The sequence below is a fragment of the Vicia villosa genome, unplaced genomic scaffold (assembly GCF_029867415.1).
Source record: "Vicia villosa cultivar HV-30 ecotype Madison, WI unplaced genomic scaffold, Vvil1.0 ctg.001812F_1_1, whole genome shotgun sequence".
Taxonomy (NCBI): Eukaryota; Viridiplantae; Streptophyta; class Magnoliopsida; order Fabales; family Fabaceae; genus Vicia; species Vicia villosa.
The window spans coordinates 305,735-329,729 of NW_026705738.1; the positions used below are offsets into that span (position 1 = coordinate 305,735).

At 36.6% G+C, this 23,995-nt stretch overlaps 2 protein-coding genes across 2 annotated transcripts; both read left to right on the forward strand.

Moving 5' to 3' along the window:
- The first annotated feature begins 11,651 nt into the window (after window positions 1–11,651).
- On the forward strand, window positions 11,652–12,278 carry LOC131636714 (uncharacterized). The gene is made up of 2 exons (XM_058907324.1): window positions 11,652–11,837; window positions 11,919–12,278. The coding sequence occupies exons 1-2, from the start codon at window positions 11,655–11,657 to the stop codon at window positions 12,189–12,191; spliced, it is 456 nt and encodes a 151-aa protein (XP_058763307.1). The 5' UTR covers window positions 11,652–11,654; the 3' UTR covers window positions 12,192–12,278.
- A 5,765-nt stretch (window positions 12,279–18,043) lies between these two features.
- On the forward strand, window positions 18,044–23,944 carry LOC131636713 (T-complex protein 1 subunit beta). Its single transcript, XM_058907323.1, has 11 exons — window positions 18,044–18,200; window positions 18,291–18,347; window positions 18,443–18,508; window positions 18,604–18,715; window positions 18,912–19,040; window positions 19,548–19,619; window positions 19,785–19,900; window positions 20,593–20,669; window positions 21,100–21,585; window positions 22,107–22,422; window positions 23,479–23,944. Exons 1-11 carry the CDS (start codon window positions 18,195–18,197, stop codon window positions 23,623–23,625), a joined length of 1,584 nt encoding a protein of 527 aa, XP_058763306.1. The 5' UTR covers window positions 18,044–18,194; the 3' UTR covers window positions 23,626–23,944.
- Window positions 23,945–23,995: the final 51 nt, after the last annotated feature.

Here is a 23,995-nt window from a genome sequence, read left to right on the forward strand (position 1 = left end):
TCTAGAGTCTTCTGATCACAACCTGATCACTCTAGGAACAATCTGCTTAGATACCCTCTAAGACTTTTCTAGAGTCTTCTGATCTAACTGATCACTCTAGTCCTTTACAACTTAATGTAAACAAATTCTAAGAGTATTACAATGCTTCTTAAAAGCGATAATCACACCTGTGATATTTCTCTTACAGTTTAAAGCTTACTCTCACTATATTATTACAACAGCAATAAGTGAGGTTAAAGATGAAGTTTGAGAGCTTTCAAAATGAACAGCGTTTCAGCAAAGTTTTTGTTAAGAGTTGTATGCAGTTTCATTAACCTTTGCTTCTCTTCAGAACTTCATTTTATAGGCGCATGAGAAGATGACCGTTGGGAGCATTTAATGCTTTGCGTATCCCGTACAGCATTGCATTTAATGTTTCACACTTTTGTCAACTACCTCGAGCCTTGCTTTTGCTGTGACTACTGACGTTGCCGTTAATAGCTTCTAACGTTCCTTTTGTCAGTCAGCGTAGCCTGCCATCTTGTACTTGATTCTGATTGATCTTTTGTAGATACAACGTTTGAATATCATCAGAGTACAAACAACTTGATGCATAAGCATCTTCTGATCTTCTGACCTTGAAGTGCTTCTGAGCGTGATACCATTACTTCAGTGCTTCTGCTTCTGAACTCCAGTCCTTCTGATGCTTCCATAGACCATGTTCTGATTCTGCTTGACCATCTTCTGATGTCTTGCCAGACCATGTTCTGATGTTGCATGTTGAACCTTCAGAGTCAAAGCTTCTGAGCGCTGATTTGTGCATACTCTTTATATATTTCCTGAAAAGGAAATTTCATTGGATTAGAGTACCACATTATCTTAAGCAAAATTCATATACATTGTTATCATCAAAACTAAGATAATTTGATCAGAACAATTCTTGTTCTAACAATCTCCCCCTTTTTGATGATGACAAAAACATATATAAATGATATGAATTTGCAATCAGAATAACAGAGGGCAAAAGACAATTACACATTTATAGCAACAGCATATAAACATAATGTGTGAATGTGTCTCACCCTGAGATAAATAATCTCCCCCTGAAATAAATACTGGAAGAAATTTTGCATAAAGAACTTCCCTGAGTATCTTCTATTTCAGTTGAGACGATCACACATGCTTAGATCTTCAGAATATTCACAGCTTCTGCTTCTTGCTTCTAGAGGACAACTTCAAAGCTTGAATTTCTTCTTGAATCATTTCATGCTTAGATTGTATCAGGACTTTGTTGAATGTACCAGAGCATCATCAGAGCATCTTCTACATTCTGAAATGTTACAGAACAAACTATACGACAAAAGTCAGAGCATGAATGAATCAGAGCATAACACATATATATATCAGAGCATAAAATATGTATCAGAACATACAGAATGCATCAGATCATATATATAGTAAAGTGTAAACAAAATATATCAGAGCATATAAGGACAGAGAAAAAGTTAGTGCATATTCCATCATTAGAATATCATAACATCCTTCCTTCTTGCTTCTGATTCTGAAGCTTCATAGCACTCAGCTTGCTTCAGTTTCCATGAGCTTATTCCCTTTTACAGAATTGCGTTTCCCATGGTTTTGCTTCTAGTGTTGAGCTTTGAAAGATGTCTTCAATCCTGCAAAACACTTAAACAACACAGAACTTACAAGTTCTTGTTAGAAATGTGGGGACTTTCACCCAGTAACTGATAAAATAAATCAGATCATTTATCACATTTTCTCCCCCTTTTTGTTATAACATCAAAAAGAATATAAAAGATTCAGATGTAGAAAACGACAAAGGAAAGAAACAGAATAACTTTTCATTGATCAAACAAACAGAAGTACAAAAGAAATGCAGAGAAAGACAGATGCAAGAAGCAAAGAGACAACTAAGACTCAAAGACTAAGACCCTAGCTTAGACATAATCTTGGCCAGCATAGCTTGAATCCCAGCATTACTCTCATTCTGACTTTGGATGAAGGCGCGAAACTCAGCATTGGTTTCATCTTGCATATGCATCCGAGAAGCCATCTCAGCCTGGGTCTTCTGAATGACCTCTAGAGTCCTTGCCAGAACAGAGGGTTCACCAGAAGAAGCTTCACAACTTCTGTTCAGAGGATCAGCATTGATCACCATTGCTTCCATGGCAATCTTCTGAGAGAGATCATGAGAAGGATTTTCCTCAACAGGAATTTCTTCAACAGAATGATCTTCAGCTTCAGCATCAGCATCTTCCATCTCAACATCATCTCCGTTCACTGGAGTAGGAAGATCAGAATCTCCATTCTCAAGAGCTTGCAGAATGACAGCTAGATTCCTTGGGGCAGAAGGACCTTCAACATCTGGAGGAGCAGCAACTTTTGGAATCACCATGTCAGGATCTTCTGCAGAAGGATTTGCTCTCAGAAGGTCAAACAACCATCCGAAATCTCCAAGTAGCACTGGATACTGAGGTCTCCAAACCATAATATCTCTGCAAGGGTTAGCTTCCATAGCAGCAGCAAGTCTTGCTTCTTCAAGTTCATCCACAAATGGCTTCTCTTCAAGACATAATCTTCCACCAAGATGAGTAAACCAGAAATCTTCTGTTTGCCTTAAAAAGCCATTTGGTCGAGGAGCAAGTTCTCAGTGGAGTAACCTCTTGCCTGTTGAATACTTGTTGAGAGGAACTTGAAGACGGATTCATGGTGAATGCTAGGTTGAAGATGAATAAACTAAGGTTTATGCGAAATGCAGATAATGAGAGAGAGAGAGCGAACAAAGATGACAATGAATGCAAAGAGAGAGAGAGAAATAAAAAGAGGGAAATGAAACGTTTGAAGAATATAAAATGATAAAGAAATAAACTGAAATGATGAATGGCATTTAATGTTACGTGACATGAGGAGAGAGACTTATGACAAATGAAGTGATTAGCACAGTTACCTAGGGCGGCATCACCTCAACTGCACGCATGCTTGTCCAAAAATAGTGAACACGTGTTTACCATCTGGAAAGCCAGTTACAGCTGTTTTTCTTTTAAAGAGACTCTGAATCAACTTAGACAATGAAACGTTAGTAATAACAGGATCATTACTTCTAATTGATTAAAATCAGAACTTCTTATAAAAGACTAATCCAATCATATTTCAGAATATAACCATACGTAAGATCTTCTCATCTTCTCATTCTGGACATAAATCCATACTGATATTTTTCAGAATGAATTTAAATCTATCTTCAGCCAGGGGTTTTGTAAAGATATCAGCCCATTGATGGTCTGTATCCACAAGGTTTAAAGATAGAACACCCTTCTGAACATAGTCCCTTATGAAATGATGTTTGATCTCAATATGTTTAGCTTTTGAATGTAATATAGGATTTTTAGATAAACATATAGCAGAAGTATTATCACAGAAGATAGGAATGTTACTCTCATATATCTGATAATCTTCTAGCTGACTCTTCATCCAGAGCATTTGTGTGCTACAACCAGCAGCAGCAACATACTCTGCTTCTGTTATCGAGAGAGCAATGGTAGCTTGCTTCTTGCTGTACCAGGAGATCAGATAACTTCCAAGAAATTGATAACTTCCAGAAGTACTCTTTCTTTCCATTCTATCCCCAGCATAGTCAGCATCACATAATCCTACTAAGTTGTATTCTTTAGATTTTCTGTAGACTAAACCAACATTAGTAGTACCTTTCAGATACCTCAGAATTCTCTTAACAGCAGTTAAGTGAGATTCTCTAGGGTCTGATTGGAATCTAGCACACAAACAAACACTGAATAGTATGTCAAGACTAGAAGCAGTCAAATATAACAGAGATCCAATCATACCTCTGTATAACTTCTGATCTACCTTCTTACTTACCTCATCCTTACCTAGAATGCACGTTGGATGCATGGGAGTTTTTGCTTCTTTGTAGTCAGAAAGATTAAACTTCTTCAGAAGTTCTTTCACATACTTGGTTTGGTGAACATATGTTCCTTCTGATGTTTGATTGATTTGTATCCCAAGGAAGTACTTGAGTTCTCCCATCATGCTCATCTCAAACTCAGCCTGCATAGACTCATCAAACTCCTTTCCAAGTGTAGCATTAGATGTTCCAAAGATAATATCATCTACATATATTTGACATATTAAAATATCCTTTTTAAAGGTTTTACAAAAGAGAGTAGTGTCCACTTTTCCTCTAGTGAAACCATTTTCCAGAAGGAAAGAACTTAAACGTTCATACCAAGCTCTAGGAGCTTGTTTCAATCCGTACAATGATTTCTTTAATTTAAAAACATGATTTGGAGACATGGAGTCTTCAAAATCAGGAGGTTGGTGGACATAGACTTCTTCATCTATATAACCATTTAAGAAGGCACTCTTAACATCCATCTGATAAAGAGTGATGTTATGTTGAGTGGCAAAGGAAATTAACAGACGAATAGATTCTAACCTGGCCACTGGTGCAAAGGTTTCTGTATAGTCAATCCCTTCTTGCTGACTGTAACCCTGAGCAACCAGTCTGGCTTTGTTTCTTACCACTTCTCCTTTCTCACTCAGCTTGTTTCTGAAGACCCATTTTGTACCAATGATATTGAATCCTTTTGGTCTAGAAACCAGATCCCATACATCATTCCTTGTAAACTGATTAAGTTCTTCTTGCATAGCAATTATCCAGTCTGGATCTTCTAGATCTTGATCAACAGAAGTTGGCTCGATCAAAGACACAAGACCTAATTGACATTCTGCATTGTTCTTAAGGAATGCTCTTGTTCTGATAGGATCATCCTTCTTTCCAAGAATGACATCTTCTGAATGAGCAGAAGTGAGTCTGGAAGATCTTCTGACAGTTGGTTCTTCAGAAATGCTTAGATTCTCCAAAAGAAGCTGCAACTTGATCTTCCGATTCTTTACTTCTGAGAAGTTCTGCTTCTGATGCTTTGCTTCTTGATTCTACTGCTTCTGACATATCAATATCAAAATCTGCAAAATTCTCAAACTGCTTTGGCTTTTCAAGACCAAGCTTATCATCAAACCTGATATTGATTGATTCTTCTACAATCAATGTTTCAGTATTGTACACTCTGTAGCCTTTAGAGCGTTCAGAATATCTAAGAAGGAAACACTTTTGTGCTTTAGAATCAAACTTACCAAGATGATCTTTAGTATTCAGAATAAAACATACACATCCAAAAGGATGGAAATATGAAATGTTGGGCTTTCTGTTCTTCCACAATTCATAAGGAGTCTTATTTAGAATAGGTCTTATAGAGATTCTATTCTGAATATAACACGCAGTGTTTATTGCTTCTGCCCAAAAATGCTTAGCCATATTGGTTTCAATGATCATGGTTCTGGCCATTTCTTGTAGAGTCCTATTCTTTCGCTCTACAACTCTATTTTGCTGTGGAGTTCTAGGACAAGAGAAATCATGGGCAATGCCATTTTCTTTGAAGAACTCCTCAAAGAATTTGTTCTCAAATTCACCACCATGATCACTTCTAACCTTTATGATTTTGCACTCTTTCTCAGATTGGATCTGAGTGCAGAAATCAAAGAACACTGAATGAGACTCATCCTTGTGTTTTAAGAACTTTACCCATGTCCAGCGGCTATAATCATCTACGATGACTAATCCATATTTCTTCCCTCTGACAGATGCTGTTTTGACTGGGCCAAACAGATCAATGTGCAAGAGTTCTAACGGCCTTGAGGTAGACACAACATTCTTAGACTTGAATGCAGGTTTGGAGAACTTGCCCTTCTGACATGCTTCACAAAGAGCATCTGATTTATATTTCAGATTAGGGAGTCCTCTGACAAGATTTAGTTTGTTAATCTGAGAAATCTTTCTCAAACTAGCATGTCCTAATCTTCTGTGCCAGACCCACTGCTCTTCAGAAACAGACATAAGACAAGTTATCTTCTGATTCTTGAGATCTTGAAGATATGTCTTATAAATGTTGTTCTTCCTCTTGCCTGTAAATAGGATTGAGCCATCCTTCTGACTTACAACCTTGCAAGACTTTTGGTTGAAGATTATATCATAACCATTGTCACTTAATTGACTTATGGACAATAAGTTATGTGTTAATCCTTCTACAAGAAGTACATTAGTTATGGAAGGAGAGTTACCAGACTTTATAGTTCCAGAGCCAATTATCTTGCCCTTCTAATCTCCTCCAAACTTGACTTCTCCACCAGATTTAAGCACCAGGTCTTGGAACATAGACCTTCTTCCTGTCATGTGTCGCGAGCATCCAGAGTCCAGGTACCATGACATGTTGTGCTTTGTCTTCTTTGCAGCCAAGGATATCTGCAATAGGAATAATCTTTTCCTTAGGTACCCACATTTTCTTGGGTCCTTTCTTGTTAGTTTTCCTCAAGTTCTGATTGAACTTGGGTTTAGCATTATAAGCAATAGGAGGAACAACATGATAATTCTTATTCTGAGTTCCATGATATTTCTTAGGTTGTGTCACATGCTTCTTGGTGTGTGTTATATGAAAGCTTTGAGCATGTGATGTGTGCCTAATATCATGTGAGTGGCCATACTTGAACTGATCATACAATGACTTGTATGTGATTTTCATATCATCTACAGATTCAAGTTTGTATGGGGTTTCACCCTCAAAACCAATGCCAACTCTCTTGTTTCCAGAAACAACATATATCATAGAAGCTAGCTGACTTCTGCCAATACTTCTAGATAGGAACTTCCTGAAGCTTAAATCATATTCTTTCAGAATATGGTTTAATTTAGACTAGGAGTGGACTTTTCTGAATCAGAAGAAGATCCAATGTTGTTGGATAATTTTAAAACTTTTTCTTTTAATTCAGAATTTTCCAACTCAAGCTTCTTAGTTTCAAATTCAAATTGCTTTTTCAGCTTTTTGTATTTGATACTAAGATGAGCTTTTAGTTCAAGAAGATTTGTTAAACTGGAAACTAACTCATCTCTAGTTAGTTCAGAAAATACCTCTTTAGAATCTGATTCTGACGTAGATTCTGATCCATCATTGACAGTGGCCATCAGTGCAATGTTTGCCTGCTCATCTTCAGAGTCTGATTCATCTTCTGACTCATCCCATGTTGCCATAAGACCTTTCTTCTTATGAAACTTCTTCTTGGGATTTTCCTTCTGAAGTTTTGGGCACTCATTCTTGTAGTGTCCAGGCTCATTGCATTTGTAGCACATGACCTTCTTCTTGTCAAATCTTCTGCCTCCAGAAGATTCTCCTCTTTCAGGCTTCTTTGAGCTTCTGAAGCTCTTGAAATTCCTCTGCTTGCTTTTCCAGAGTTGGTTAACTCTTCTGGAAATCATGGACAATTCATCTTCTTCTTCTTCTGATTCTGATTCTTCAGAATCTACTTCTTCAGCCTGAAAAGCGTTAGTGCATTTTTTATAATTAGATTTTAATGCAACAGACTTACCTTTCTTCTGAGGTTCATTGGCGTCAAGCTCAATCTCATGACTCCTCAGGGCGCTAATCAGCTCTTCCAAAGAGACTTCATTCAGATTCTTTGTTATCTTGAATGCAGTCACCATTGGGCCCCATCTTCTGGGCAAGCTTCTGATGATCTTCTTCACATGATCAGCCTTGGTGTAGCCTTTGTCCAGAACTCTTAATCCAGCAGTTAGAGTTTGAAATCTTGAAAACATCTTTTCAATGTCTTCATCATCCTCCATCTTGAAGGCTTCATACTTCTGGATTAGCGCAAGAGCTTTGGTTTCCTTGACTTGAGCATTTCCCTCATGAGTCATTTTCAAAGAATCATATATGTCATGGGCAGTTTCCCTGTTAGATATCTTCTCATACTCAGCATGAGAGATAGCATTCAGCAAAACAGTCCTGCACTTGTGGTGATTTTTGAATTCCTTCTTTTGCTCATCAGTCATTTATTTTCTTGTGAGCCTCACACCACTGGCTTTAACTGGATGTGTGTAACCATCCAACAGAAGATCCCATAGATCAGCATCTAGACCAAGAAAGTAACTTTCAAGTTTATCTTTCCAGTATTCAAAGTCTTCACCGTCAAACACTGGTGGTCTAGTATAACCATTGTTACCATTTCCATTGTATTGCTCAGCAGAGCCAGATGTAGATGTAGATGTATTTGTTGGAATTTCACCAGCCATCTTTTACTGAAGCGTTTTTCTCTTCCTGAATCTTTTCTAAACACGGTTAAGTGCTTGCACCTTAGAACCGGCGCTCTGATACCAATTGAATGATAGAAAAACACTTAGAAAGGGGGGGGGGGTTTGAATAAGTGTAGTATCAAAACTTGTAAAATAAAAACAACTTGCACAATTATTTTTATCCTGGTTCGTTGTTAACTAAACTACTCCAGTCCACCCTTATAAGGTGATTTACCACAACTGAGGATTTAATCCACTAATCACACGAGATTACAATGGTTTTCCACTTAGACACTGCTAAGTCTTCTAGAGTCTTCTGATCACAACCTGATCACTCTAAGAACAATCTGCTTAGATACCCTCTAAGACTTTTCTAGAGTCTTCTGATCTAACTGATCACTCTAGTCCTTTACAACTTAATGTAAAAAAATTCTAAGAGTATTACAATGCTTCTTAAAAGCGATAATCACAACTGTGATATTTCTCTTACAGTTTAAAGCTTACTCTCGCTATATTATTACAACAACAATAAGTGAGGTTGAAGATGAAGTTTGAGAGCTTTCAAAAGGAACAGCGTTTCAGCAAAGTTTTTGTTAAGAGTTGTATGCAGTTTCGTTAACCTTTGCTTCTCTTCAGAACTTCATTTTATAGGCGCATGAGAAGATGATCGTTGGGAGCATTTAATGCTTTGCGTATTCCGTACAGCATTGCATTTAATGTTTCACACTTTTGTCAACTACCTCGAGCCTTGCTTTTGCTGTGACTACTGACGTTGCCGTTAATAGCTTCTAACGTTCCTTTTGTCAGTCAGCGTAGCCTGCCATCTTGTACTTGATTCTGATTGATCTTTTGTAGATACAACGTTTGAATATCATCAGAGTACAAACAGCTTGGTGCATAAGCATCTTCTGATCTTCTGACCTTGAAGTGCTTCTGAGCGTGATACCATTACTTCAGTGCTTCTGCTTCTGAACTCCAGTCCTTCTGATGCTTCCATAGACCATGTTCTGATTCTGCTTGACCATCTTCTGATGTCTTGCCAGACCATGTTCTGATGTTGCATGTTGAACCTTCAGAGTCAAAGCTTCTGAGCGCTGATTTGTGCATACTCTTTATATATTTCCTGAAAAGGAAATTGCATTAGATTAGAGTACCACATTATCTTAAGCAAAATTCATATACATTGTTATCATCAAAACTAAGATAATTTGATCAGAACAATTCTTGTTCTAACAATGACGTGCCTTGGCATAATACCTCGATTTTTTTCTGGATGAGGTGAAAGCTTTGTCATTAAAAAGCGTTATTGTTGTAATGAATGGTCATATATGAACCAGTGTCCATGTGACATTGCTGCATTATGATCATCATCATGACGGAAAAATAATGAGATTATTATCGTTGCTCAGATTTATGATGTTTATAACACCCATCCCCACCCACATTTTTTTTAGTCTTGTTTCCAACGCCTTATACCCTATTCGCCTTCCAAGAAGCTTCACAATAACTCCTTTGCGCCATGGTTTATAAATTTGCTTCTCTTCTTGATTTGAAAAGATAAACTCAGGGCATGCATACCTTCATTTAATGTGTTCTTCCACTTTCATATTTCCCACCTTCATATTCTCCTTCATTCATTTTATCCCATCTTTTATTTCATTTTTGTCGCCGGTGTGCAAATTTTCTGTTTCCATAACCATTTCTTTATATGTTCTCTCTATTTTCCTTGAAGATGTTTCAGGCACTTCTCCCACATGCACCTCCTCCATATTCTTTCCTTCGTTTGTAAAATCATGGTCACATGCTATGATTATCTCAATCTCTTTCATCTTCTTTGTATTCCTCTCCTTGATGTCATCATCTTCCTTGTTCGTGTTGTTGTTTTCCTTGGTGTGCTCTAGAGGAGCACTCAGTTCCATTGTATATTAGCTTATAATTTAAAATTTTACTGTTGCTTGGTTTTAATTTTCTGTTTTGATAATTTTGATGTATTTATACTTGATTACTTCAATTTTAGACTTTTAATATTTGTTATTTTGTGAATTGTGGTTTTAATTTATTTATGATGTTTCACTTTGAATATTTTGATGTTAATGCTTATAAAGCGTAAGTGCTTTATACAATTCTAGAAAAAATATGACATGATTTATAATTATATAAGGAAAAAACGATAACCCATTACCTAATCCAATCCAACCCAAAATATTTACAATTTTACCCAAACAAACCCAATAAAATTATGGGTGGTAATTTTACTTCACTCAAACTAGAGTACTCTATATGTTTTAAGTCATGGTTTTGGTCAAACTCAATCCAAGTTGACCCAGGTACACACAATACTAGGTGTTTTTTAGGAAGGTTTTAAGGTTTTTAAACATATACTACAACTACTACCATAAAGTTTATTGAAAGGGTAAAAATAAGTTCTACATTGTTCTAAACCATAAATTCTGCACTTGTGACTTTCACTGACTTGACTGATAGAATGTTTGTAGGCAAACCTCTTGCTGTCGAACACAACATATGAAGCACTGTCACATCATTAGAGATATCACCACCATCGCTTGAATATTAATATCGTTCCAGATTAGTTGAAGATGTTTGTGGGAATCATCCTATATGTTTCTTCTAGCCTACTTAATATTCGATGGTTAATCCGCGGCGAACAATAACTTAAATGACCGTTGGTAGAAACCCTCAGGTGTAACACATCATGGCCAACGAGGTTATATGAAGAACTTTAGAACCATATGATAGATTGCATTTGTCGTTGTCTATTCTTGAAGTTCCTATCCAACCCCAACACGTAAGGATTCCTTCGCACATATGGGAGATCCAAAAGGCCTCGATTACTGATCAGAAGACCAACAATATCCTGAAAGATATTTGGTTGGTTGTCTAAAGATAGTTAGAGGTCATTCAACAATAGAGTGACCAACTAGTACTAGTTAAAACAAGTGACACCCCCTCCAATGACTTCTAGTAGGCCACACGATCATGGTGTTAAAAACTAAGTCAAAGAAAGTAATTTATTTATTCATGAGATCCAATTGTCACATCCTCGATATTTTACATTCTCGAGGCTCGATAATGATAAATATGTCTGAATCATATTTAAATCCCCTTCAAGGTGAATGTGTTCATATTTGATTCTCAATTTTTTTTAGAAAAAAATTGGCAAAATACCCTTTTTGGTCCCTTAAGTATACTCCAAGGTCCATTCTGGTCCCTTATCTCTAAAAAGTGTCAAAGTGATCCTTTAATTGTCCAAAAAGGACCACGTTTGTCCTTTCTGTCCAAATGGCACAAACGGACGTTAGGTCTGTATACGTGGCAGGTGACGTGGAATGATATAAACGTTCTCTTCTTCATCGTTCTTCAACGTTCTCTTCTTCATCGTTTCCAGAATTTCTTCCCCAAATTCTAGGGTTCATCGTTTGCCTCCTTTCCCCAAATTCTAGGGTTCATCGTTTGCCTCCTTTCTTCCCCAAATTCTAGGGTTCATCAGTTTCCAATGAAGCAGACATCATCATCAATCGCAGGGCCATGTTCATACGAATCTAACACGAAGAATGATGGTTTTGCTGCAAACTTGAGATGGAGACCCGTATGTGGGTGTGGAGAGATAGCTTTGCTTCGTAGGGCTTCAACAAGCACGAATTTCGGGAAGCAATTCTGGGGCTGTCGTAATTACAAGGTAAAAACGAACTTCACTTGTTTGTTCATGTCATTTATTGCCTTAGCAGGGTTCGAATGATTGGTATTTTGAATTTCACAGGGTTCAACCCAAACAGGGTGTGGCTATTTTCAATGGTTCTTTGATGATGTGATGGATGAGAAAGACCAGTATATGAAGATGCAGAATAGTAGGATGGAGAAGATTCAAATTGAACTTGATGCAGCAAAAATGGAGTTGGTAACTCTTAAGGCAACAAATGACAGACTAAAACAAAAGACAAGAGAGTTGAAGAAGATGATGAATTCTGAGAAAAATTGGAAAAGGCTTTTCTGTGTTATTTTAGTGTTGGTCATTTGGAAAAGTCTGTATTAGTATGTTGTAAGGTTATGAATTAGTATGTACTGAATTTGATATTTATTCATGTATCGAATTTTAGTGTTGGTCATTTGTAATGTTATGGTTTAGTGTTGTAATGTTTTAAAGTGATCAATGGCAAAAATTATGTTATGGTTTAGTGTTGTAATGTTATGATTTGTTACACACTGCTAAGTATGTATTGACTTTTGCTAAAGGACACAAACCACAAATATTCATAAGACAGAAAAAGGCAAAAATTATAGGCCAAAATATTGCATTAACTTTAACATTAACCTTGCCATCAGAAATCACATGTTCAAAAGCACAAAATTACTTGGCCAAAATACTGCATACCAGGTTCTAAAAACACAAAATATTCAGACACATTACAAAATATTCAAACTGATGTCTAAAAATCCAAAACACTACATAAAATAAAGAGACTATGGTTTCCATTTTGGTGTGGCCCTTTTAGTAGGTGTTGTCCTCCTTGTTGTTGGACCTATAGCTATTTTTGCAGCAGTCAGCCTTGTGGTTGGACCAGGTGGGATAAAAGGGGCATTTGGCCTTCTAACTGCCAACTTCTTTGCTTTAGGAGTAGTCTTCTTGGCTGATTTTGGAGTAGTCTTCTGAGCTTGGGATGATTGTGATGGAGCTGCTTGAGATGATTGTGAAGGAGCTGCTTGAGATGACTGTGATGGAGCTGAAGGAGCTGTTTGGGATACTTGTACAGAAGTAGTCTGAGATGGAGCTGCTTGTGATGGAGCTGCTTGTGCAGTAGTTGATGGTACCTTGCAAGTAAGTTTGTTGTGTCCTTGTTTCTTGCATCTACTGCACTTCACAATGAAGCCAGTTCTTCTCATCTTTCTATCTGTGCCATCCAGTTCACCTTGTTCCAAATTCCTCCTTTTTTTGGGTCTTCCTGGCATTTTCCTAAATTTGGGTGGCAGAACATCAGGGTACTCTGTCCTCTCCCATAGGTTTGAGCCATTGACTGGAAAAATAACTGGCTGGTACACTTGCATATATCTTGATTTCCTGTAATACTCAGGGACATAATCATCAATCTTTTGGTTCCTGCTTTTGATTGCTGATAGTGAATGAACACAGGGGAGGCCTGTCAACTCCCACCTTCTACATGAACAAGTCCTATCTTTCAGATTGACTGTAAATTTTTCAGCATTGTTTTCCAAATTCCTCACTTCAAATATAAACTCATCAGACATCCTAAAAATCAGAATTTATATCAGAATAAAGTCAGCATTTATTTCAGTATTACTTCAGAACTTATTTCAATATAAACTCAACAAACAAGATTGAAATCAGACTTTAACAAATCAGACTTTAACAAATCAGATTTTAACAAATCAGAATTTAACAAATCAGGATTCAAATCAGAATTTACCTTACAAGCCACATATTTGTGTATGAACTTGTTTTTTCAATCTTCTTTTTAATGTTTGGTAACACATCAACATCTTCTAATTTTTGAAACCTCATCCTGTTTGTTGCCCACCTTTCCATCATGTATACCCTAATCTCTTCCACCATGGTGATCAATGGTTTTGCCCTTGACTCCAATATGACACTATTAAAGGCTTCTGACATATTGTTCAGTACAGCATCACACTTGTTATGAGTTTTGAAGTATGATCTACTCCAAAATCTTGGAGGAGTGCTCATCATGTGCTTGTATGCTTCTACATTGACCTCTTTCATTACTTTCATCTCTCTCTCCCAAGCTTGGTAGTAAGTTGACTTGGCTGCTTTCCATATAATCTCCTTTAGTTTTTTTCCAGCAAACCTCTTCCTAAAATTGTTGTATAGATGCCTAACACAAAATCTCTGTTCAACTCTTGGAAGAAGTTCCTCCATTGCAGGCAATAAACCCTAAGTCATAAAAAATGAAAGTGTCATACATTTTTGTTGATCAGAAATGAAAATGTAAAATGAAAATGTCATACCTTTTGTTGATAAGAAATGAAAGTGTATGTGAGACACTCTTCCCTCCCACCAAGATCATCAATAAGAAGCTCCAAGAACCATGTCCAGCTATCCTTGTTTTCACTTTCAACAACTGCAAATGCTATTGGTAGCATTTGATCATTGGGATCTCTGCCAATAGCTGCAAGTATTTGACCTCCACATAAGCCTTTCAAAAAACATCCATCAAGTCCTATGAAATGTCTGCTCCACTTGAAGCTCTCCTTACAAGCTGCCAAGCATATGTACAACCTCTTGAAATGTAAATTCTCAACAGTTGAACCTTCTTGTGCAGGCTGGACACAAACCTTAACAGTTGAACCTGGGTTAGATCTTAGTAACTCATGTGCATAGTCATACACCCTTGTATAATCCCCTAGAAATGACCCATCAACCATGTCTCTGGCTGCAAACCTAGCCCTTATAGCCTTGGTTTTGTTGACCCCAACATTCCACTTCTTCTGAACCTTTTCCTTAATGTCCTTCAGCTTCAGTCTAGGGTTTGTTTTAAGTGAATTCTGTAACCTCTTGCTCAACCATTTTGTCTTCAGTAACTTTACATGATACTCTCTACTACAGCTATGGGTGTCAACTACTTTCCTTAGTTGCCATGAATCCTCAGTAGGCAACTTAGCACAGTAAGATTCCCATTCACATCCATCTTTACACCTGACCCTAACCCTTATCTTGTCATTCTTAGTGAACCTTAAATCTCTGCCAGAATGGACTGCATAAGTAACAATTGCCTCCTTGAAATCTTCCTTTGTAGTAAAATATGTTCCCACTTCCCATCTGTAATTGGACATATCCTTTAAAAGCTTAAAAATTGGATACTTCTTTCTCCTAGCCCTACTGGTATCATCACTATCACAATCACTTCCAAGATCCTCACTATCATTATCACTCCCTTTACTATCTTCTTTGTTTTCATCAGACATTTGTTTTCCTTTTTTACTTTTCATTTGTTCATAATCTTCAATATCACAGTCCATTCCATCCTCCTCTTCCAGTTCAGTACTATACTCATCAGAATCATCATCAAATACTATCTCCATTGCACTATCATACTCGAAGTTGCTATCATCTGAACTATCATCAGTCAGTCTTAAATCATCATCAACCTCACCACCCACAGGTCCATTATCAGCTCCAACTGCACTTACATCATCTTGTGCTACATCTCTGGCCCTCTCATCATCTTGTGTTACATCATTAGTCCTCACATCATCCTGTGCTACATCATTGGCCCTCTCACCATCTTGTGTTACATCATTAGTCCTCACATCATCCTGTGCTACATCACTGGCCCTCTCACCATCTTGTGTTACATCAGTAGTCCTCACATCATCCTGTGCTACATCATTGGCCCTCTCACCATCTTGTGTTACATCAGTAGTCCTCACATCATCCTGTGCTACATCATTGGCCCTCTCATCAAATTCCTTCAATATTTCCTCAATCTCTACTGCTACCTCATCTACTATCTCATTAGGTGGCATTTCATTAAGTGGAATATCATCTAACACAACTTCAGCTTCATCAGCAAAAACAGCCTGGGACAATGCGTGCTTAATAAAGACCTCAACACTAAGATGAACCCTATATAAATCAGCAATCTCTAATGCCCCTCTGTCATCTACCAATATATTCATCCCACCAGTTGGATCCTTATAATATATGTTTTCTATGGCTCGATAACCTAGTTCCTTGATACTACCTAACAGCTCAAAAAAACTCCACTTATCAGCATCTACCCTCAGTTTAGCAATCTGACCTCCTACGTAAACGCTCAAGTCCTCACTCGCAAATTCACCACTATGGTGGATTGTAATGATTAGATACTCGTCCATTTCAAACGAAACCCTAAATAGAAGCGCACGATATAAACTTCAGAAACATGGAATTAAAACCATAATAGAGTACCAGGCATAGAGATGCAGAAACTTACCTCTGATGTCGTCTTCGTCTTTGCTTTCACCTTGAATGTCGTCTTCGTTCTCGTTCGCATCAACTAGAGATTGGAGTTTCGTCAATGGCAGCTGCGCTAGGGTTTCCTTCAAGAACCAACGAAGAGACAATGAGGTTTCTATTTCATTTTCCTTTCTATTTTATGTCAATTGCTGATTTACACATCTGGCAATTAAAATAAACCACCTGGCAATAAAGATAAAAACGTAAATGCCACATGTATGCCACCCATGCCTTTCCTTTGACTTTGACTAACGGAGCTGACAGAAAGGACAAACGTGGTCCTTTTTGGACAATTAAAGGATCACTTTGACACTTTTTAGAGATAAGGGACCAGAATGGACCTTGGAGTATACTTAAGGGACCAAAAAGGGTATTTTGCCAAAAAAATTGATTTTTAGAAGATGGTATACACATTGATTAAGTATGGAAAAAGATAAATAATAAAAAATTAAAGAATAGGAAAAGAAATATCACATTAGAGATTATCCTAATCTGCCATTAACCTGCATAACACATAGGACCACATTTTTCCTCTTTTATGATGACATTGCATTTTTGAGGGAGGTGGTAAACCAAAAAAGTATAGAAGAATAAAATTGGAATTATTAATTTCCCCCTCGTAGATAAAAGAGCATATTATAATCTTTTTGAGAGTATATTTTCCCCCCTTTGTCATTATCAAAAGCGGGAAAGACAGAGATAATAAATAAACATCACATATAACACATATTTCACATTGATAAGGGGAAGAAAAAAAAGGAGATGAAACATTTTAACATATTAATCCATGCATGTTTGATTTAAAATTCATAACTTAGGTCTTATAGAATATATGGTTCTTTTACCAATCCTTAGTTGGTCCAGTGGTGATCGACGCTGGACTTGGTAGGGAGGACCATAATTTGATCCCCGCAATTGCAATAAAAAAGGAAACTGAAACCACTTGATGTCAAAACTGACTCCTGAACTAGATTAGGCGATCTAGTGGGTCGGATACTAGTTGTGAAAACCAAAACAAAATAGAAGTTTGTTTAGGAAAGGATTTTGTAAAAATATCTTCCAGTTGTTTAAATGAAGACCTAAACTCAATCACACAATTACTTTTTTTTATATGAACCCTAATAAAATAGTGCATGATATCAATATGTTTCATTTAAGAGTGAAGTATCAAATTTTTAGTGAGGGTTATGACACTAGTGTTATCACACTTTATCGGGATAGTTTAGTGATTAACTTCTTAATTGTTGTTTCGTTAAGATAACTTGTGTACAACAGCTACTTGCAGCGACATATTGTGCTTCAATTATGGATAACACAACAACTGTCAATTTCTTACTATGCCATAAGACAAGCGAGTTATCAAGCAAGTGACATGTACTATTGGTACTTTTCTAATCCAATTTACAACAAACAAAATTAAAATTATAATATTTAACTAAAGCACAATCAGGTCCTTTAGGATTCTATAAATGCATAAGTGTCGTGTTAACGACATACCTCATAACACGTTTTATCGTAAATAAATATGATTCTTTAGAATTTGCTTAAAAACATGTGCATAGACAAAAAAAACAAACATAATATCAAGACGAGACACATTAAGGTAAATAATAAAAAAATACCTCGATATCTAATTGCTTCAATTATTTTTTCTCCTCCATTCTTATCTAAAATAGATGAAGTGCTCACTACAGGTGATTAGTTTTACAATTTTTTACACCAACCTTTTTTAATAACTCTTTATAATATTTAGCTCTATTGATGAAGATGCGTTTCTTTAAGAATGAATGAGGTCTTAAGGTTTTTCTTAGAAATTATGAAGAATATTCACTCTTTATTTGATTAGTTATACTTTTTTAAAGGTGGGGGTGTTGGTAGTCCAAAGTAGGGTGGGGTTATTTGTTCATTTTCACATATTGGGTTTTAGGGCTTCCATTTCCTTTAACCTAGCAAATGCAGCAGCCACTGTAACTCGAGCACGACGCTGCTTCATTCTTCTCGTTCCTACTCCGATCTTCCATTTCCTCTTCACCATCTCTCTCCCTTCTATTTCGAGTTCCCACAATGGCGGTAAGTAACTTCCCGCCGATCTTCTCATTCCTTTTCCTTTTACAACTTTTATTCTCCATTTTCAAATTTCTCGTATGGTGAATGCTACAGATCGATAGAATCTTCAAAGATGAAGCAAGTGAAGAAAAAGGAGAACGCGCAAGAATGGTGAGTTTGAGTTCATTTTGAAATTGTATTGACAGTGTGTAAATCTCTCTGCGCGGTTAACCCTAACTGACTGCGTTTTGTGTTTTGTGATTTAGTCATCTTTTGTTGGTGCCATGGCTATTGCTGATTTGGTTAAGACTACGTTAGGGCCAAAGGGAATGGTAAAATCTATTTTTTATTAGTTTAATATGTTGGTTAAGATTTTAAGTTTTAACTGATTTCTAACTAATTCATTTATATGGGATCATGATTGCAGGATAAGATTTTGCAGTCGACTGGCAGAGGCCGTGAAGTTACAGTTACTAACGACGGTGCTACGATCTTGAAGTCCCTTCATATTGATAACCCAGCTGCTAAAGTTCTTGTTGGTATCCTTTACAATTTTTTAGTAGCGGTGATAGTGTGTAGATATTATTAGTTGCATAGTACATGATTTTGAGTAGCAATACCGGTTTCGCTGAGCATTCATATGCTGATAAACCATTGTTGTGGTATTATTATTTTTTTAAATGGAAATATATATAAGTTTATATTAGAAGTTAATTATCCTTAATATAAGTTAAGATATTTCAAAAGTTCAAGATGATGAAGTTGGCGATGGAACAACCTCTGTTGTTGTTTTGGCTGGGGAACTTTTGAGGGAGGCAGAAAAGCTGGTTGCTGCTAAAATTCATCCAATGACTATAATAGCAGGTTAGTTTATTTCTTTGCTTTTCAACAATGGTTCGATTCCCATGTGATAGGGTTAAGAAGTTATTACCCATAAGTTAGTTGAGTTGTTGATGAAAGCTACTTTTATGGTTGATATTGAGCAAATATATGTAGAAAGTTTTTGTTTCAATAATTTATTCTTTACATACTTGTAGTTACATTTGGAATCAATTTATCAATACAGTTGAACTAATGGTGGTAATAGAAGCAGTCAATGAATTTTTTTATTCATTTTATTCTTTCCAAGGCTACCACAAATATTCTTCCTTTAGTTTGGTTTTGTTGTAAAAAGGAAAAATGTGGGAAGCATCAGAAACATAAGCACACAGGTTTTTGATAATGGTGCTTTAAATGCCATTTATAATTTTGATAGATTTTGCATGTTTGTTGCTTCTCTACATAGGGAAGTGTTTTGTATTGATTGGTTTCAAATGATGCCTTGATGTGCTTAACATCATTGTATTTGACATTATTGGGTATGATTTTTAGGTTTCCGAATGGCGGCTGAGTGTGCTCGTGATACATTGGTTGCGAAGGTTGTGGACAACAAAGGAGATGCTGGTATTTATTTTCCCTTTTTGATGTTTCTTTTGGGGGTTTAGGTTTTACCATTGGTTCTGTAGCCTTTGAATACTTTATTATTAGAATTGGTTTTATTATTTTGTTTATAGCAGGCTCTGATATGCCTTCTTTTGTCTAAAATCTTATACATGAATGTACGTGCAGAGAAATTCAGGGCAGACTTGATGAACATTGCCAGGACTACTTTGAGCTCCAAAATTCTCTCACAAGACAAGGAGCATTTTGCAAAGTTAGCTGTAGATGCTGTAATGAGACTAAAGGTGAACAGTTACTACCTAACTAACAGAGTCCAATTTTGTCAGGTTTAGCAAAACGTGCAACTACTGTTGCTAAGTTTTCTGTTTTGGACTATGTGGAAAAACCTCAGAATAAAAGTTAGCTACAATTGTGATCTATATAATACTTATAGGTTATAAGTGTATTTTAGTCATAGCTTGGTTACTCTGTTTTTTTATGAGCATGATATATATTTTGCCAAATTAGCTGTAGATGTTGTAACAAGACTAAAGGAAAACAATGACTTCCCTACTAATACGTAGTCCAGTTTTTATGGATTTAGCAAATAGTTATGGACTGTTGGTTTTTTTCATCGGTTCGTTTGTGGAAAATTACAGTCTATAAACAATAGATACAATTTTGATCTATAAACTTTGCATGCTTGGCTAAATACATAGATGATAGAAGTGTATTTTATTCACAACTTTGATTACAGTGCTCTTATATTTTTGCCAGGTTCTAGCTATATTTCGTTTATGACAATGGTTTTCCCATTTTTTCCAATGGTTTAAAATGCAAAATGTTCCCCAATTTACATTTTTATAGTGATTCCTGTTTATTGTGCTTCTATGCTAGCTATGTATTTAGGGTTTTTTCTTTCTTTTGTAGCGGTCTCTATTGTTATAAAATTAATTATACACCTTTTCACATTTTCATTTCTATTTTATAATTGCAGGGAAGCACAAATTTAGAATCTATCCAGATTATAAAGAAGCCTGGAGGATCACTGATAGACTCATTTTTAGATGAAGGGTAATATTTCTGACAATTAGAATATTTAGTTTGAGTATCATACAATGTTATCAAATATCAGCCGTGGCGGCGCTATGGTGGAATACATGGTGGTTTTTGGTTTCTGTGCAATGGTTAATATCAGCCGGTATTGTGGGTTTTCCTGCCATAATCCGCTATAACAGTGCAGCAAAGCGGCTGATATGGTGGGATTTTGGCTTTCCGCCATGGACCGCCATCAATAACACTGGTATCACATGCTTCTGTTCTATCCTTTTTGAAATCCGGAAGTTTCTCTATTGTTTTGAGTTGCATAGGTAGTCTTCAAGTAATTTGGATTAGACCAAATGATTATCAGCAACACCACTATCCTGTAAAATGAACTATTTGCATTAGTCTCTGGCTAATAAATAATCTTTGTCTTTCTGAGTTGGATTGTGTTTTTGTTTAGATTTATTCTTGACAAGAAAATTGGGATTGGACAACCCAAACGCATAGAGAATGCCAAGATACTAGTTGCAAACACTGCAATGGACACAGACAAGGTGAAGATTTATGGAGCCCGTGTCCGTGTTGACTCTATGGCTAAAGTTGCTGAGATTGAAGGAGCTGAGAAAGAGAAAATGAAAGAAAAGGTGAACAAGATAATAAATCATGGCATCAACTGTTTTGTTAATAGACAGTTGATATACAATTTTCCAGAGGAGCTCTTTGCTGATGCTGGAATATTGGCTATTGAGCATGCTGATTTTGATGGTATTGAGCGTCTGGCTCTGGTTACTGGTGGTGATATTGCTTCAACCTTTGACAATCCCGAGTCTGTTAAGCTAGGGCATTGTGACCTCATTGAAGAGATTATGATTGGTGAGGATAAATTGATTAAGTTTTCTGGTGTTGCAATGGGGCAGGCATGCACAATAGTTCTGAGAGGTGCCAGGTACTTTTTCATATGTTGTTATTGTAAATTCCTTTCCAATGTTGTTCTTTTACGTATTCAGGGACTTTAATCTAACAACATATCACTTCCGATCATCATGTTTGTAATAGAAGAGTCATTTGTATTACAAACAAAAATTCACCTCACAAATGACCATTTTATTCAGTTTATGTGCTGCTTATTCAAAGGCTAAAGGATTTTAACTATAATTTTGTTCGTATAAAATATTTTATAATTTTCAGATTACAATTATTGAGTCCAATGGCTTAACTAGACTGATGTAATGTCAAATATTTATTGCTTTTATGCACACATGTTCTTGTATTATCACGCAGAGTTAGTTTATGTCCTTAAATTGTCCTGTCCCTATAGATTTTGTTTCAGTTAGTGCATTTGAGCTAGGCATGTATAAGTGTAAGACTTATTTGCGTGCATATGTAGAGAACTATATATCAACATATTTGATTGGAAGTTTTCATTTTTAGAAACCCTTTTTAAGTCTGACATCTGTTTTTGTGTAGCCACCATGTTCTTGATGAAGCTGAGAGATCATTGCATGATGCCTTGTGTGTGCTATCTCAGACTGTCAATGACAGCAGGGTGTTGCTTGGAGGCGGATGGCCTGAAATGGTGATGGCACAGGAAGTGGATGCATTGGCTAGGAAAACTCCGGGTAAAAAGTCTCTCGCAATGGAGGCATTCTCCCGGGCACTCTTGGCTATCCCAACAACCATTGCTGATAATGCTGGTTTGGACAGTGCTGAGTTGATTTCTCAGCTCCGTGCAGAGCACCAGAATGAGGGATGTAATTCTGGAATTGATGTCATCTCTGGTTCTGTAAGTACAATAGTGAATAAGTGGCTTTATTTGTCTGGAAATTAATTTAAATGCCTAATATATCTTTCTACTATCGTTTCTTTTTTCTTTTGGTTTGATTGCTTCAAGATGCAAATTAGCAGGAATGTCTTAATTTTTGAATTGATTATATTGATTTGTTGTCTCTTTGTTGGTAGCAGCTCTGTTTTTGATAATTGCATTCATGTAGGCGTTTCTAAATTAGATCTACTCCATAGTAGACGTTGTCCATCCTAGGGGGAAGGGTTGTGCTTAAGTGCTGGTGGAGTTAAGTGGGACTTATGGGTGCCTAAATCCAACATTGAGTAGTATTTATGAGATGCCTATTGGAGCACTCACGTGGTTTGTTCTTACCCCTTAACTAGGGGTGTACAAATTGGGTGCCCTTAACTGACTCATTAACCAGGCTGGCTCCAATTAAAAGAACCCTAACCGACTTTTAGAAAAATCTAAACTGGGTATTCTAAACCCAAAAGCAAAGAAACCCAATGCCCTTTTGAGGTTAAGGTTTGTAACTTGTTCATAACAGGCATATATCTGCCAGCCTCTCCTTTGGTTCTTCAAGATTAGATCCCTCCGCAGTTAACAACATCTAGAAAAAATATATCCCTTTGGTTAAGGTCGGTTGTTTGAAATGGAATGCAACCAGATAACAGTGGAATGGGCACTTATTGTTTTTTGAACAATAAGGCGGATTCAACACCTACTAAATAGAAGAGTAAAGAATAAAACTGTGAAGTTGACTATAGCATATACAAAAAATAAACTGAATTTGAACCTGTTTTAAACTGCTTTACTAAAATAAACCGATTTAACTTGAATGGAATTAAAAGCCAACCTTATTTTTGGTTTATTCACTTAGGTTTTGGTTAACTTCCCCATCTACACACCCTTCTAGATTTTAAGGGTTGCTATCGGGGCTTAACTGTGTAATATTACTCAGATGAAGAACAGTGCTGATTTACCAATGTTTATGTTGTGTATTTTAGGGAAGTATTCTTTCGCAAATATAGTTTGATTGGTGTGTACTTCTGATAGGTTGGAGACATGTCTGAAAGGGGCATTTGTGAAGCATTCAAAGTCAAGCAGGCTGTATTGCTATCTGCAACAGAGGCAGCTGAGATGATTCTTAGAGTTGATGAAATCATAACTTGTGCTCCAAGGAGGAGGGAAGACAGAATGTAATCTAGTGGTCATCAAACATCAGATGCTTGCCACGCGTCGGCGAATTCTGACTTATTCTAGAAAATTGTTATTTGCAACAGCAACCAAAAGCGAATCTCTAAAGAGTTGGTGCCCTTACAGTTAAAATCCAGTGGTCGCTATTGAACTTTTTGTGCTTGTTTAAATTTTGATGATTATGTATATCTCCTGCTTCGCCTTGGTGCTAGCTTTTTGTTCTTTGAAATATTCTGTTATATTTCATGTGTCTGTAATGTGCATCAGTGAAGCTGCGGATTGGAGTTGACTATTTGAATCTTCTATGACTGTATTAGGTGTCTAATCTTGATTTATTGTTTTAGGTAGTATAGACTTCTTATAATATCATAGTGTG